Genomic DNA, 13201 nt, shown 5'->3' with positions numbered 1-13201 from the left:
TATTGACGTAGAAGAACATAGAAAGTGTTAATAGGCATATCACATGTATTCAGATGTTCCATTTTGTTCTTATTTCTTGAATTATTTATTTAAGATTAGGAATCAACAGGTTATATTAAGAGATAAAGCTTTATAGGAAGAGTGGAGTTCTTTTAGATTTTATTGTCATTTAATATCTCTACATGTTTTGATAATTATTTTTAAGGGATTTATCTTCAGGAGTGAAGACTACAACTACTCTCTATTTTTTTTTTTTTTAAAGAACAAAGCAATCTAAAAGACTTCTTTCAATTTTACAGGGTACTTAATGTAATTTGCTGCAAATTGTTTGAACTTATAACATCTTATCATAGCAGAAAAGATAGGTAATTTCTTTTTTTTTAATAATAAAATAAAATTTAATACAGTAAAACAAGTGACACTTTGGAATTAGACAAAATATACAAACACAAGGAAAAGAGGCCAAGAGAAGGCATAAATACAGAACCCCACTAGTTCACACACTCATGATTCCTATAAAAACACTAAGCTAGAAGTCATAATGTATATCCTGAGGACCTGTTGTAAGGCTGTGTAGGCCCGGTGCTCACTGTTTCAGTATTTGTAAGCTGATATGAGATTTGCTCATGTTGATTTCGAGGCCTTTGTTTCCTTGATATTGACCATCCCTTCTGAATCTTACACTCTTTCTGTCTCCTTTTCCTTAGGGTCCCTGAGCCCTAAGGGGAGGGATATAGGTCTGTTTATGTCCTAGTGTTCCAAGTCTCTCACTCTCTGCTTAATTATGGCTGAGGGTTTCTATATATGTTCCCATCTGCTGCAGGAGTAAGCTAAGAGACAAAGTTCTGCATAAATTATTAAGTCTGTAATTCATTTCTGTATGCCAAGAGTTACACTCTGAAAAATTTTCCTCAAGGATCTCTTCACTTCCTTGTTCCTCAGTGAATAGATTAAGGAGTTCAGCATGGGTGAGACAATGTTATTTAATATTTGCACCACAGCCCCAAGCAGAGGGTTTGGTGTGCGCTGCAAGTAGATGATGATCACAGGTCCATAGGCACAGAGAATGGCAGTAAGGTGGGCACTGCAGGTGGAGAATGCTTTCTGCCTGCCCTCTGCTGAACGGATTCTCAGGATAGCAATGCCAATGTGTGCATAGGAGACACAAACACTGAAGAGAAGCATCAGAGCCAGAAAGCCAACATTGATGGAACCCACCTTCTGGGCCAGTGTATTGTCAGTACAAGCCAGGGGTAAAACTGCAGGAAGGTCGCAGAAAAAATAGGCCACTTTATTGGATGCACAGTAGACTAATTGAAAGGTAAAAGAGGTCAGGATGGTGGCATGAAGACAGCCCACTGACCAGGCCATTGCTACCAAGCCCAGGCACACTCCAGGTTTCATGATGAGCATGTATCTCAGTGGGTGACAGATGGCAACATAACGATCATAGGCCATCACTGAATACAGGCATCCTTCGGTAGAACCCAGAAAGTGATAGAAGAAAAGCTGGGCAGCACAGCCTTTGTAAGAGATAGCTGCACTCTGGCCGGAGAGATAAAATAGCATCTTGGGACATGTTACTGATGGGAACAACATGTCAAAAATGGATAGAAGTCCCAAGAAGAAATACATAGGAGTGTGAAGGGTAGATGAAGAGATGATTGCTGTAAAAATGAGTAAATTTCCAAGCAAGGTAAAGAAGTAGATGAATAAGAACACAACAAAGAGTAGAGTTTCCAGTCCTTGTGTCTGAGGTATTCCCAGTAGAATGAATTCACTAAGTAGTGAGTTATTCCTCATTATCTTCAAAGGTGGTCTTGGCAGAAGTAAGTTTCAACTAAACACAAAATCAAAGAAGCAGAGTAATAATAATAAATGCAATCCTAGTATAATAATTATTTTTGCTAAAAATCTAAAATTGGTCTGGTTATTGTTATGAAACAATACCCATCAGTACCCAGTATTGCAGAATAAATGCCTGATTAATTCACGTTTCTGCAGGAGTGTATGTAGACAAAGCACATCTTCTTATGGTGCTTTCCTTGGTGAGGATTCTCTGCTGAGTCTGGAGGTAGTAAATGGCCTCAGATGGTCAAGAGTTAACTAAAGAAGAATGCCTCAAATAAGCTTTTCAAAAAGATTCACTGGAGAGAGAGAGAACTCCTTAGCTCATTGGTTCACCATCCATGAAAATGTCAACCTCTCTATCACTATGGCTTGGTTCCATCTCTGCATACTTCAAAAGGGATAACACACACACACACACAAACAAACATACACACAAAATGTAGCAAATTATTTTAGAAGACAGTTAAATTTAAACAGTAGTTTTTTAAAGAAGCGTTGAATTGAATATTAGATATTTTGCTGGAAGTACTTTGTGATTAGTAAAATATATCTATGTTTCCATATTTGGAGACACTATATTTCTTCCTGATTATCAACACAAAGCTAAATAAAATTTAACCCAGCCAAGTAAGGACTGCTTCAGAAAACAAGCAACAAGTTTCAAACAGAAAAACATGCTAAATATCTTTAACTAACTGTGTACCTGAATGGTGTTAACAAAATAACCTGAAAGCTCAAGTTTCTGGTTATTTTTCAAAACATTTTCAGAGTTATTCAAGGAGCTCATCAAACACCCCACATGTTTATCTAATGTTCACTTGAGTCTCACAGCTTTGTTAGAGCAATGGAGTATGAGTTTCCTCTTGTTCTGCTGCTGGCAAGCAAGGTCCTTTCTTGCTCTATGCTGTTTTCTATCAGTGGAAGAAAGGAAGTAATCTTCTGAGAATAGGACTTCTTTTCTGGGATTTTATGGTTGCTTGTCTGTCTCAGTGCTCTCCTTTAAAGGTCTCTGTGAATCAAGCAAGTACAGATGATGTTTCCATCTATAGCTTTTCTTCTGTGATCTGTAGTTTGGACTTCCCAAGTTTTTGAAAACTGTCCAATTTTAGTTGTCCCAATCACTAACATTGATTTCTGGTCAAATTACCTGATCATTTCTTTTTTTTATAACTAACAGTTACTGATAGATAGATTTGTATTCTAAATATTAGACGGTAAAACAATTCTTTCCATGTGAACTCAACAAGGTGTTAGGTAACTGAATTCATGTTCCTTGAGTGTATTTAGTTATTGATGCTGCAGGACTAAGTGTAGTGAATATGTAAATGAAATGACGCTTATATGATATATAAACTCAATGACAACTCCATAATTGCTGATAGCTGATTATCAAGTTCTTGAAGAAAAACTGCATAGAACAAGTTAGTGTAAACAATTAAGGCACTCTTTCCTAGTTCCATTCTTTTTTTTTTTTTTTTTTTTTTTTTTTTTGCCTGCAAATTTCACAATGTCATTGCTTTTAATAGCTGAGTAATATTCCATTGTGTAAATGTACTCATTTTAAATCCCTTCTTTATCTATTCTTCAGTTGAAGGATATCAGTTGTTTCTTGTTTCTGGCTATTACGAGTAAAGCTGCTATGAACATAGTTGAGCAAATGTCCTTGTTGTATGGTGGAACATCTTTTGAGTATATGCCCAGGAGTGGGATATTCCCAATTTTCTGAGAAAAAGCCAAATTAATTTCCAAAGTGGCTGTGCAAGCTTATACTTTCATCAGCAATGGGGCATGTCCCCTTGCTCCACACCCTCCCCAGTGTGAGCTGTTGCTTTATTTTTTTTATCTTAGCCATTCTGATGGGTGTAATATGAAATCTCTGAGTCATTTTGTTTTGCACTTCCTTGATGACTAAGGATGTGATTCCCAGTCATCGGAGTTTCCTCTGTCAAGAATTCTGTTTATATCTGTACCCTATTTTAAACTGGGTTAGTTTGTTGATGTCTAAGATCATCTTGAGTGAGAGAACCCAGACCCACAAAGACAATCTTGATATGAACTCACTTATAGGTGGATAATTAGCCATAAAGTACAGAATAGCCATGTTACAATCCACAGACCCACAGAAGCAAAGTAATAAGGAGGTCCCAAGAAAAGATGTTTGAATCTCACTCAAAAGGGGAAATAAAATTGTCATTGGAGGTGAATAGAAGAGGGAACTGTGGGAGAGAGAGTAGGGAGTAGAGCAAGAGGGACAAGTGGTAGAGATTTGGAAGGGAGAACTGGAATAGGTGTGTGTGTGTGTGTGTGTGTGTGTGTGTGTGATCTCTGAGACAAACTGGAAATCTAGAACAATGAAAACTCCCAAGAGTCTGAGGGTGACTCCAGCTAAAACTCCTAGCAATGGGGATATGGAACATGAAACCTTCTGTAACCAGGCAAGACTTCCAATAGAGGGATAGGGACGCCAACCGAGGCACAAAAGCTTCAACCCACAATTTTCCCTGTCTATAAAAGGTACAGCAATAAAGATGGAATAGAAAGTAGGGGAATGGTCAACCAATCACTGGCCCAACTTGAGTCCCATGCCATGAGTGAGAGCCCACCGTTGACGACACTACTAATGATATTCTGCAATACTTGCAGACATGGAGCTCAGCATAATTGTCATCTGAAAGGTTTCACCCAGCAGCTTATGAAAACAGATGCAGACCCACAACGAAACACTAGGTGGAGCTCGGGGAAACTTCTGGTACAGCAGGAGGCAATATTGAAGGAGCCAGAGAGATCAAGGACACCGTAAAATACAAACCTACAGAATAAACTAATCTGGACACATAGGGGCTCACAGAGATTGAGTCACCAACCAGAGAGCATGCATGGGATGGACCTAGGTCTTCTACACATATGTAACATTTGTACAGCTTAGTCTTCTTGTGGGACTCCTAACATCAGGAGAAGGGGCTGTCTCTGACTCTCTTGCCTGCCTTTGGATCCCTTTCCCCTAACTGAGTTGCCTAGTCTAGCCCCAATAGGAGAGGATAAGCCTAATCCTATTGCATCTTAATAGGCCATAGATGGTTGATATCCATGAGAGGCCTCCCTTCTCTGAGGAAAAAAGGAGGGGGGGGGGGGGGGTTCATTGGTGGGGTGGGGGGTGGAGGGATGAGAGGAGAACAGGTGAGAGGAAGTAACTGGGAATAATCATAATCAGAGGGAGGGAAAACTTTGAGAGGTATGTAAAGTAAATAAGCTAAGAATTAATAAAAAGAGAATTAAAGAAAAAAAAAAAATGGAGCTCTTCCAAAGATGAAATAGTTTTGGTTATTGGATATTTTTGTAACAAAAAAAAAAAAAAGTAAAATGTGTAGTGTAAAAATACCCGAGTTAGCACAGAATTATATGTGATGATGCATATAACTTTAGATACTGAAGTTTATACCATGTTTCTTTGTCACAGGATGACTAATATGACATAATTAATCAATTTGATTGTTTTATTTCCTTCTGCCATTTGACAGTTTATCCTATCAAGTTCTTTCAGTCTTAGGTATTTTGTTGGAAGGAAACTAGGGTTTTTTCTTTCTTTCTTTCTTTCTTTCTTTCTTTCTTTCTTTCTTTCTTTTTTCTGTCCTACTATCCTCTATTTCCAGGGGCACTTATATTTGAGGCCAGTTTGTGCTTGTTCCTAACTGTGCAAAAGAGGTTATGGCCACTGGGTGGCTCTCATGTTATATCTATCTCTGCAGAGCCTCATGGGAAGTTTCTGAGCAACTGCAATTAAGATTAATGGAGACTGATACTCAACAAATAACTGCCATGTGAACATTGATTTGAACATATTTAGTATTTGAACATATTCCTAGGCAAACACATTTAAACATGTCAGCTAGGAAACTTTGGGGTGTGATATGTGAACTTTAAACTGTAAGAAAATAAAGAATAAATAAAAGCAATATTTTTGCCGTCAGAAATCAAGATGAAGTTAGTGAAGAAGTAAACGTGGACCGTGGGATGTTCCTATAATTCTGTTTAGCACATCAACTCTTCACCAAATGCTTATTGTTAATCAACTCATAATATATCCTGATCCTGGACATGCTGTAAAATTTAAATATGTCAATGATCACGAAATAACTGTGAGAATGATAGAAAATGCTACTGCTATCTGGGAGAGGAGAACATAAAGGAATAGAGATAAGAGAACACACAATTTTTAAGACTTTTGTCTGAGTTGGCTCTTGCTCAGTAACTTTGTGCCTTTTTTTATGCCTTCTGTTTCTAATCTTTGAAAGAAGGATACTACTACAATGTGTTCCCCATTTATTAGACCAAACAAGGTCATGCAATAATGAGACTTCTAACAGGATTTTTGATGGTCTGTAGATGCTTAGCAAATGCTATTTACTCCCTCAATAGTAGAAATGCTTCTTGTGTGGCTAGGATATAACTCAGGGCTAAAGCTCGTGCCTAGCATCTGGAACAACTTAAGCTCTATCTCCAGCAACAGAAGACGAAGACATCAAGCAAGGACACTCTTATAGGGCATGGTTTGAGATTCACATTAATATCATTAACTCTAAATAACTTAGAATATGGAGAAGTTATAACATACCCTTGAATATCTATCAAAACTACCTAATTTTTGTAGGGAATCTTGAGGGAAAGTGTGGAAAAGAAGAAAAGGACCTGGAGGTGATAGGAGCTACCCAAGAAGACCAACATAGCCTGCTTCTCAGGGCCCAGAGGGGCTTGTGGAGACTGAAACACCAACCAAGGGCCATTCATGGACTGGAGCTAGGACTCTTATACAGATGTAGCCGATGGGTACCTCACACTTCATGTGGGTCCCCTAGTAAGGAGAGTGGGGGCTGTGTCTGACATGGACTCTGTTGCCTGCTTTTTGATCACTTCCACCTGGTGGCACTGCCTTGCCAGGCCACAGGGGAAAAGGACATACTCAACCCTGATGCAACTTGATGAGCTGGCGTGGGTGGGTAGGGAGGGCTACCCTTTTCTGAGGAATATAGGAGAGGGGAAGGCAGAAGAGGGAGTGAAGGTGGGACTAGGAGGAGAGCAGAGAAGAGGCTATGACCAGGATGTAAAGTGAAAAACTAGATAAATTATTAAAATAATAACTTATTTTTTAAAGGTGAAAACTATCATACAATGGAAAAGATTGCAAATCATGGTTAAAGGGTTGGCTGAACCAGTTAGTGTCCATATATATGAAAGCTCTCTTCCAAACCACTTGAAACAGTGCAATATGAACTAGGCTGTATATCTTTTAGTAGTGTACAATGGAAACTATGACTTGTAACTCTGCTCCCTATATGCAGCACAAATCTGATTCCCAGAAACAGCAGAATTCCCAACAAGGAAAACCCATGAGATGTAGCTCATGAAATTTATCTCATTGCAGAGTGAAACACTGAGATTCTTTTTTCACCATCACTAGCTATTCTTGTAGACATCATGGATACATGGATTCAGGCATAAAAGCTAACTAATAGTATATGGTTTCTCCCATAATGAAGGTGCATAAAGTTGTTGTAGAAGATGGAAATCAAATTCAAATATATTGAGGAATAAGATAGCAGTGTCACACCCAGAGAACTTGATGTATAGATCTAAAAATTCACTTTCAAGGTTGGGTGTCTGTTGATAGGAGTAAAAGCTGGTAATTCATAATCTCTGACAGTTTCTTATTGTTAAAGAAACTGAAATGATTTATCATGGTAGTAGCCTCAAACTTAACTATCCAGTTAAAATTTATCATCCAAAGTAGGTTGTTTACATGATTAAGGGGATATTTTTAGTTTTGTAAAAAATACAAAGTAAGAATAGCAAAACTCTTGTCATCCAGTAGAATAGGCTCCCTTTCTTCTCAGTCTTCATTTGTGTCTTAGACACCTGTCATTCAGCAACTGATGCTACAACTACTCAGTGAACACATAGAATGTTCTTATAATTCTGTTTGGTACAGAATGGGGGCCGCACTGTGCTTGCTTCTGACTGAGAACAGTTGCTTCATAAAGTCACTGTAAAGACTGCGTAGGATAATGGTTTTGGAAAGCATTGATATATAGAATGATGTTATCCAATCATTTATTGTGATTATACTTTCGGTAGCTTTGTGCTAGAGATTTTAAAAAGACACTTGCGTAGAGGTAGTAGTTGCTAGTTTGAGTCAAAATGGGACTACTCCGAGAAGCAGGATTTGGCCAGTACCAAACAAGGCTGGAACGTAACTTTTAGATAATCACTCTGTAGGAGCAGATGAGAGAAAGCAAGGCACACTACAAGAACAGTTTCCATTTTTCGGGGGACTCAGGGCACTCTCTTTTATATATCTTTGTCTCGTAATTATTATTTTCTCTGTGTAAAAAATACATCCAACTAATTTTTTTATTCATAAGTCACTTTATGATTCTTGGAAGAGGACAGATGTTCAATTAATTGGTAGCAAATAAAAAAGGGGTGCATTGCTAACTGTTGCATGTGAAACAGAGAGTGGGAAAGGAGCCTGGCCATCCTTCTAAAGGAGAAGGAACCTCCACAGTCATCTCCCCAGTAAATCTATCTCTCTAAATTCCCTGCGTGAGGGTAAAACTGAAACGCGAGAAAAAACAAAATAAGCTGTGGGCACTCACATGAATCAGGGAGCATGAACGACTCAAAGAAAAAAGGCAGAACCCCCTTCCTTCTGTTATCAGTTTCTCCTATGTAGGTGTGAGCTTTTCATCACAGCCTTCTTTCCCACAGAACTGGGCATCTGCTCGGTAGCTTCAGATCACACGTGGGCTTCCCTTTCATTCAGAATCACACAGAGGGGGTGCTGTGTATCTGCTGACACCTGCCGTGATTTCCTTAGTTAATGGAAGATAAATCATCTATCTGATTTCTGTGGAAGTTCTGTCTTGGTTTCTGGATCCCTGTGGTGCCTCTTCCCCAGGCTATCCTAAGGCTCAGGGAGCCCCAGCCCTCTGAGTATAGGGAACAATTAATGCAGTGAAGGGTTTCACAGTAATCAAGGAAATCTGTAAAGGAAGTGGGACTCAGAATGCAAATCCCTCCAGACCTTCATGGTTTTTGTGTGTGTTTGGTTTGTTTGTTTGCATCATTTTTTTTTTTTTTTTTTTCTGTCCGGGGCAAGTATTTCACTGACCCATGGTGCTTCTCACAGACCTTAGGAATTTTATTTGTCCAGTTTCTCTTGTTTCCAGTTTCTGCCTGATCCTTTATTTCTTGTCACTTTTTGTGTTCAACTGGTCAGAAATCATTCACAAGGTTATACCAGTTTAATGGAGGCAGAGAAATGCTTTTAACTGGATTACTGTATATTTACTTCAAGCTGAAAACTTTATTACTATAAGAAGAAGGTAAAATCGATTATTTTTAAATATTAGGTAATGGTGAGATATAGAATCTGAAATAGTCTTGATTTCTACTCTTTTATACTGTGGCCTTTCACTGAATAAAGATAATTCTATCAATCAACACCCAGACCACACACACCTGTGCAAGTAGATGGAAAAATTTATTATGGAGCCGAACAATTCTTATTACCTAGTGGTGTCATAGAAATAAGAAAATCACAGAACTATGTGTTTCCAATTGTACTGGTGATAAACAAACCTATTGAACTGCCAATCATGTACATGTTTAGTACATACAATTTTGAAAAAAGTAATATTTTATAGTGTAAAAATTATTTTATTGCTAGCTTACATATTATTATATATTTGCCATTAATCTAGACTGTACTTCTTTTATTTCTATAAAATAAATTATACTGGGAAAGAGCATGCCATCAGGAGATTTATACACCTTACATTTCCTGATTCGTTCCACTGCCTCACGAGCCCATGGTAAGTGGCCAGAACACAAACAAGTATATTAATCTGTAAGGGAAGTGAATCAAGTGAAATATAAAGGCAGACCGATCAGAATTACCCCTGACTTCTCAGTGGAGACTCTAAAGTCTGGAAGAACCTGAAAAGACGTGCTGCAGGCATCCAGAGCCCACAGACGCCAAGCCAGTTTCCTATACCCAGACAATCTTTGAATTGCCAGAGATGGAGACAATAAGATACTTTATGATAAAGTCAAACTGAAACAACATTTGTCTACAAATCAATCCCTACATAAGGAGCTAGAAGGAAAAATTTCAATGTAAGAAAGCTAACTAGACACAGGAAAGCACAGGAAATAACACCAACAAAATAACAGGAAACAACAATCACTGGTCATCTCTCAATACCAATACTCTCAATTTCCCATAAAAGACACTAACAGAAAACAGGATCCAACCTTTTGCTGCATCCAAGAAACATACCTCAATATCAAGAATAGACATTATCTCAAGTTAAGGCTTGGAAAAGGATATTCCAGGCGAATGGACCTAACCAACAAGTTGGTGCAGCCATTCTAACAGAACATTTCATCCAAACACAAAGAGTATACATTCTACCCTGCACCTCATTGAATTATCTCTAAAATTGGTTATTCATACATACACACACAAAGCAAGTCTCAACAGATATAAAAATTGACATAATTCCCTGAATCCTACCAGATGGCCATAGATTAAAGCTGAATATCAACAACAGAAAGCTTACAAACTCATAAAAACTAAAAAAACAAAAACAAAAACAAAAACAAAAAAACCCAAAAACCTCTCTATTGAATGACATATCAGCCAAGACAGAACTTTAAAGAAAAAAAAAAGAAGTTAAATGCTTTCTAGAATTCAATGAAAATGACTACACAGCATACTCAAACTTTTGGGACACAATGAAAATGGTTATAAGCAGCAAACTCAGAACACTATGTGCCTACATAAAAAAACTGGAGATATCTCATACTAGCAACTTAACAGTACACCTAAAAGCTATAGAACAAAATGAAATATTCCCACCCAATAGTGTAGAGTGCAAGAAATAATCCAAACTAAGGGATAAAATCAATAAAATGGAAACCGAGAAAACAAGACAAAGAATCAATTACACAAAGAGTTGGTTCTTTGAAAAAATCAACAAGATAGAGAAACACTTATCCAAACTAAGATAGAGAGAGACTGTCTAAATTAGTAAAATCAGAAAGGAAAATGAAAATATAACAACAAATACTGAGGAAACCAGAGAATCATAAGGACATACTTTAAAAACTTGTACTCCACCATATTGGAAAACTAAAGAGATGGATAATATTCTTAGTAGGTACAACTTACCAAAGCTAAATCAAGATCAGATAACCAATTTAAATAGACCTATAACCCGTAGCTAAATAGAAGCAATCATTAAAAGTCTCCTAACAACAACAACAACAACAACAAAAACAAAGAAACAAACAAAACACCAGGGCCATATGGCTTTAGTGCAGAATTCTACCACATTTTCAAAGATGAACGAATGCCAATACACTTCAAGTTACTTCAGAAAACAGAAATGGAAGGAACATAGCCAAATTCATTTTATGAGGACGCAGTTACGCTGATACTCAAAGTACAGAAAGCCTCAACAAAAAAAAAGAGAATTACAGACCAATTTCCCTTATGACCATAGATGCAAAAGTACTCAATAAAGTACTTGGAAACTGAAACTAAGAGCACATCAAAAAATTATCCACCCTGATCAATTAAGCTTCATATTAGAGATGCAAGGATGCTTTGATATACTAAAATTAGCAAAAGTAATCCACCATATAAATAAATTAAAAGAAAAAAATACACGATCATCTCACTAGATGCTGAAGTAACCTTTGATAGAGTCCCACACCCCTTCATGATAAAAATCTTGACAAGATTAGGGACAGATCTAAACATAACAAAGGCAATTTACAGCAAGCCTATAGCCAGCATCAAATTAAATGGAAATAACTTAAAAGCAATTCCACTAAAATGAGCTTGTCCACTCTCTCCATATTTATTCAGCACAGTACTTGAAGTTTTAAATAGAGCAATAAGGCAACTGAAGATCAAGGAGATAAAAATTGGGGACAAAAAGAAGTTAAAATATTTTTTGCAGGTGATATGATAGTATACCTAAATGATCCTAAAAATTCTACTGGGGAATTCCTCCAGCTGATAAGCACTTTCATCAAACTGGTTTGATACAAGATTTAAGAACAAAAACAGAAACAAAACCCCAGTTGTCCTCTTACATACAAATGGACTGAGGAAGAAACCAGGGAACCAACACCCATCACAATAGCCTCCAATAGTATAAACCATCATGGGGTAAGTATAGTGCAGCAAGTAAAAGACCTGTATGATAAAAAATTTCAAAGCTTTGAAGAAAGAAATTGAAGAAGATATCAGAAGATGGAAAGATCTACCATGCTCATGGACCAGCAGGATTAACATAGTAAGAACGACCCTCCCATCAAAAAGCAATCTACAGATTTAATGAAATCCCCATCAAAATTCCAACACAAGGTCTTACAGACAATTCTCAAGTTTCTGTGTGGGAAAAAAAACCAACCAACCAACCAACCAACCAACAAACAAAAAACCCCCAAAACAAAAAAAGAACTCTAAAACAATCCTGAACAATAGAAGAGCTGCTGGAGGGATCAACATCTCTGATTCAACTGTACTACAGAGCTATAGTAATAAAATCAACATGATATTGGCGTAAAAAGTGGTATGATGAGCAATGGAATCAAACTGAAGACCCTGACATGAATCCACACACCTATGGACACCTGATTTTTGATGGCCAGAAATAATACACTGGAAAAAAGACAGCATCTTTAACAAAGGGTGCTGGTCAAACTGGCTGTCTACATGTAGAAGAATATAAGTAGATTTATATTTATCACCCTGCACAAAAGTTAAGTCTATGTGTATCAAAGACTTCAAAATAAAACCAGACACACTGAATTTGATAGAAGAGAAACAGGGAATAACATTAGATTCCTTGGGACAGGAGACAACTTTCTGAACACAACACCCACAGTTATAGGCACCAAAATCAACGATTAATGAATGGGACCTCATGAAACTAAAATGCGAGACAAAGGATACTATCAACTGGACAAAGAGTCCACCTACGAAATGGGAAAAGTTTTTTTTTTTTTTTTTTTATCAACTCCACATACAATAGAGGTCGAAATGTATATAAAGAATTCAAAAACTAGATATTAAAAAAGATAATCCAATTAAACATGGGGCAGATACTTGATTCATAATTCATAATAGCCAGAAACTAGAAACAGGCTGGATGCCCCTTAACAAAAGAATGAATTAAAAAAATGTGCTACATTTACACAACATTGTACTACCCAGCTGGTTAAAAAAAAAAAAAATGATATCAGGAAAGTTGCAGGCAAATGGATGGAACTAGAAGAA

The 13201-nt window shown here is 37.2% G+C and overlaps 1 protein-coding gene across 1 annotated transcript; it reads right to left on the bottom strand.

Moving 5' to 3' along the window:
- Positions 1–870: 870 nt before the first annotated feature.
- LOC127198314 (olfactory receptor 148) lies at positions 871–1803 on the bottom strand. The gene has a single exon (XM_051156211.1). The coding sequence runs from the start codon at positions 1801–1803 to the stop codon at positions 871–873; it is 933 nt and encodes a 310-aa protein (XP_051012168.1).
- Between the last annotated feature and the right edge of the window lie 11398 nt (positions 1804–13201).

Source organism: Acomys russatus, chromosome 14, assembly GCF_903995435.1.
Source record: "Acomys russatus chromosome 14, mAcoRus1.1, whole genome shotgun sequence".
Classification (NCBI taxonomy): Eukaryota; Metazoa; Chordata; class Mammalia; order Rodentia; family Muridae; genus Acomys; species Acomys russatus.
Note: the sequence above shows the minus strand (reverse complement) of the source record. Positions and strands in the feature narration are given on the sequence as shown.

What these genes read in the sequence shown, in the direction of transcription:
- LOC127198314 (XM_051156211.1), bottom strand. Translation starts at nt 1,803, where the DNA reads ATGAGGAATAACTCACTACTTAGTGAATTCATTCTACTGGGAATACCT.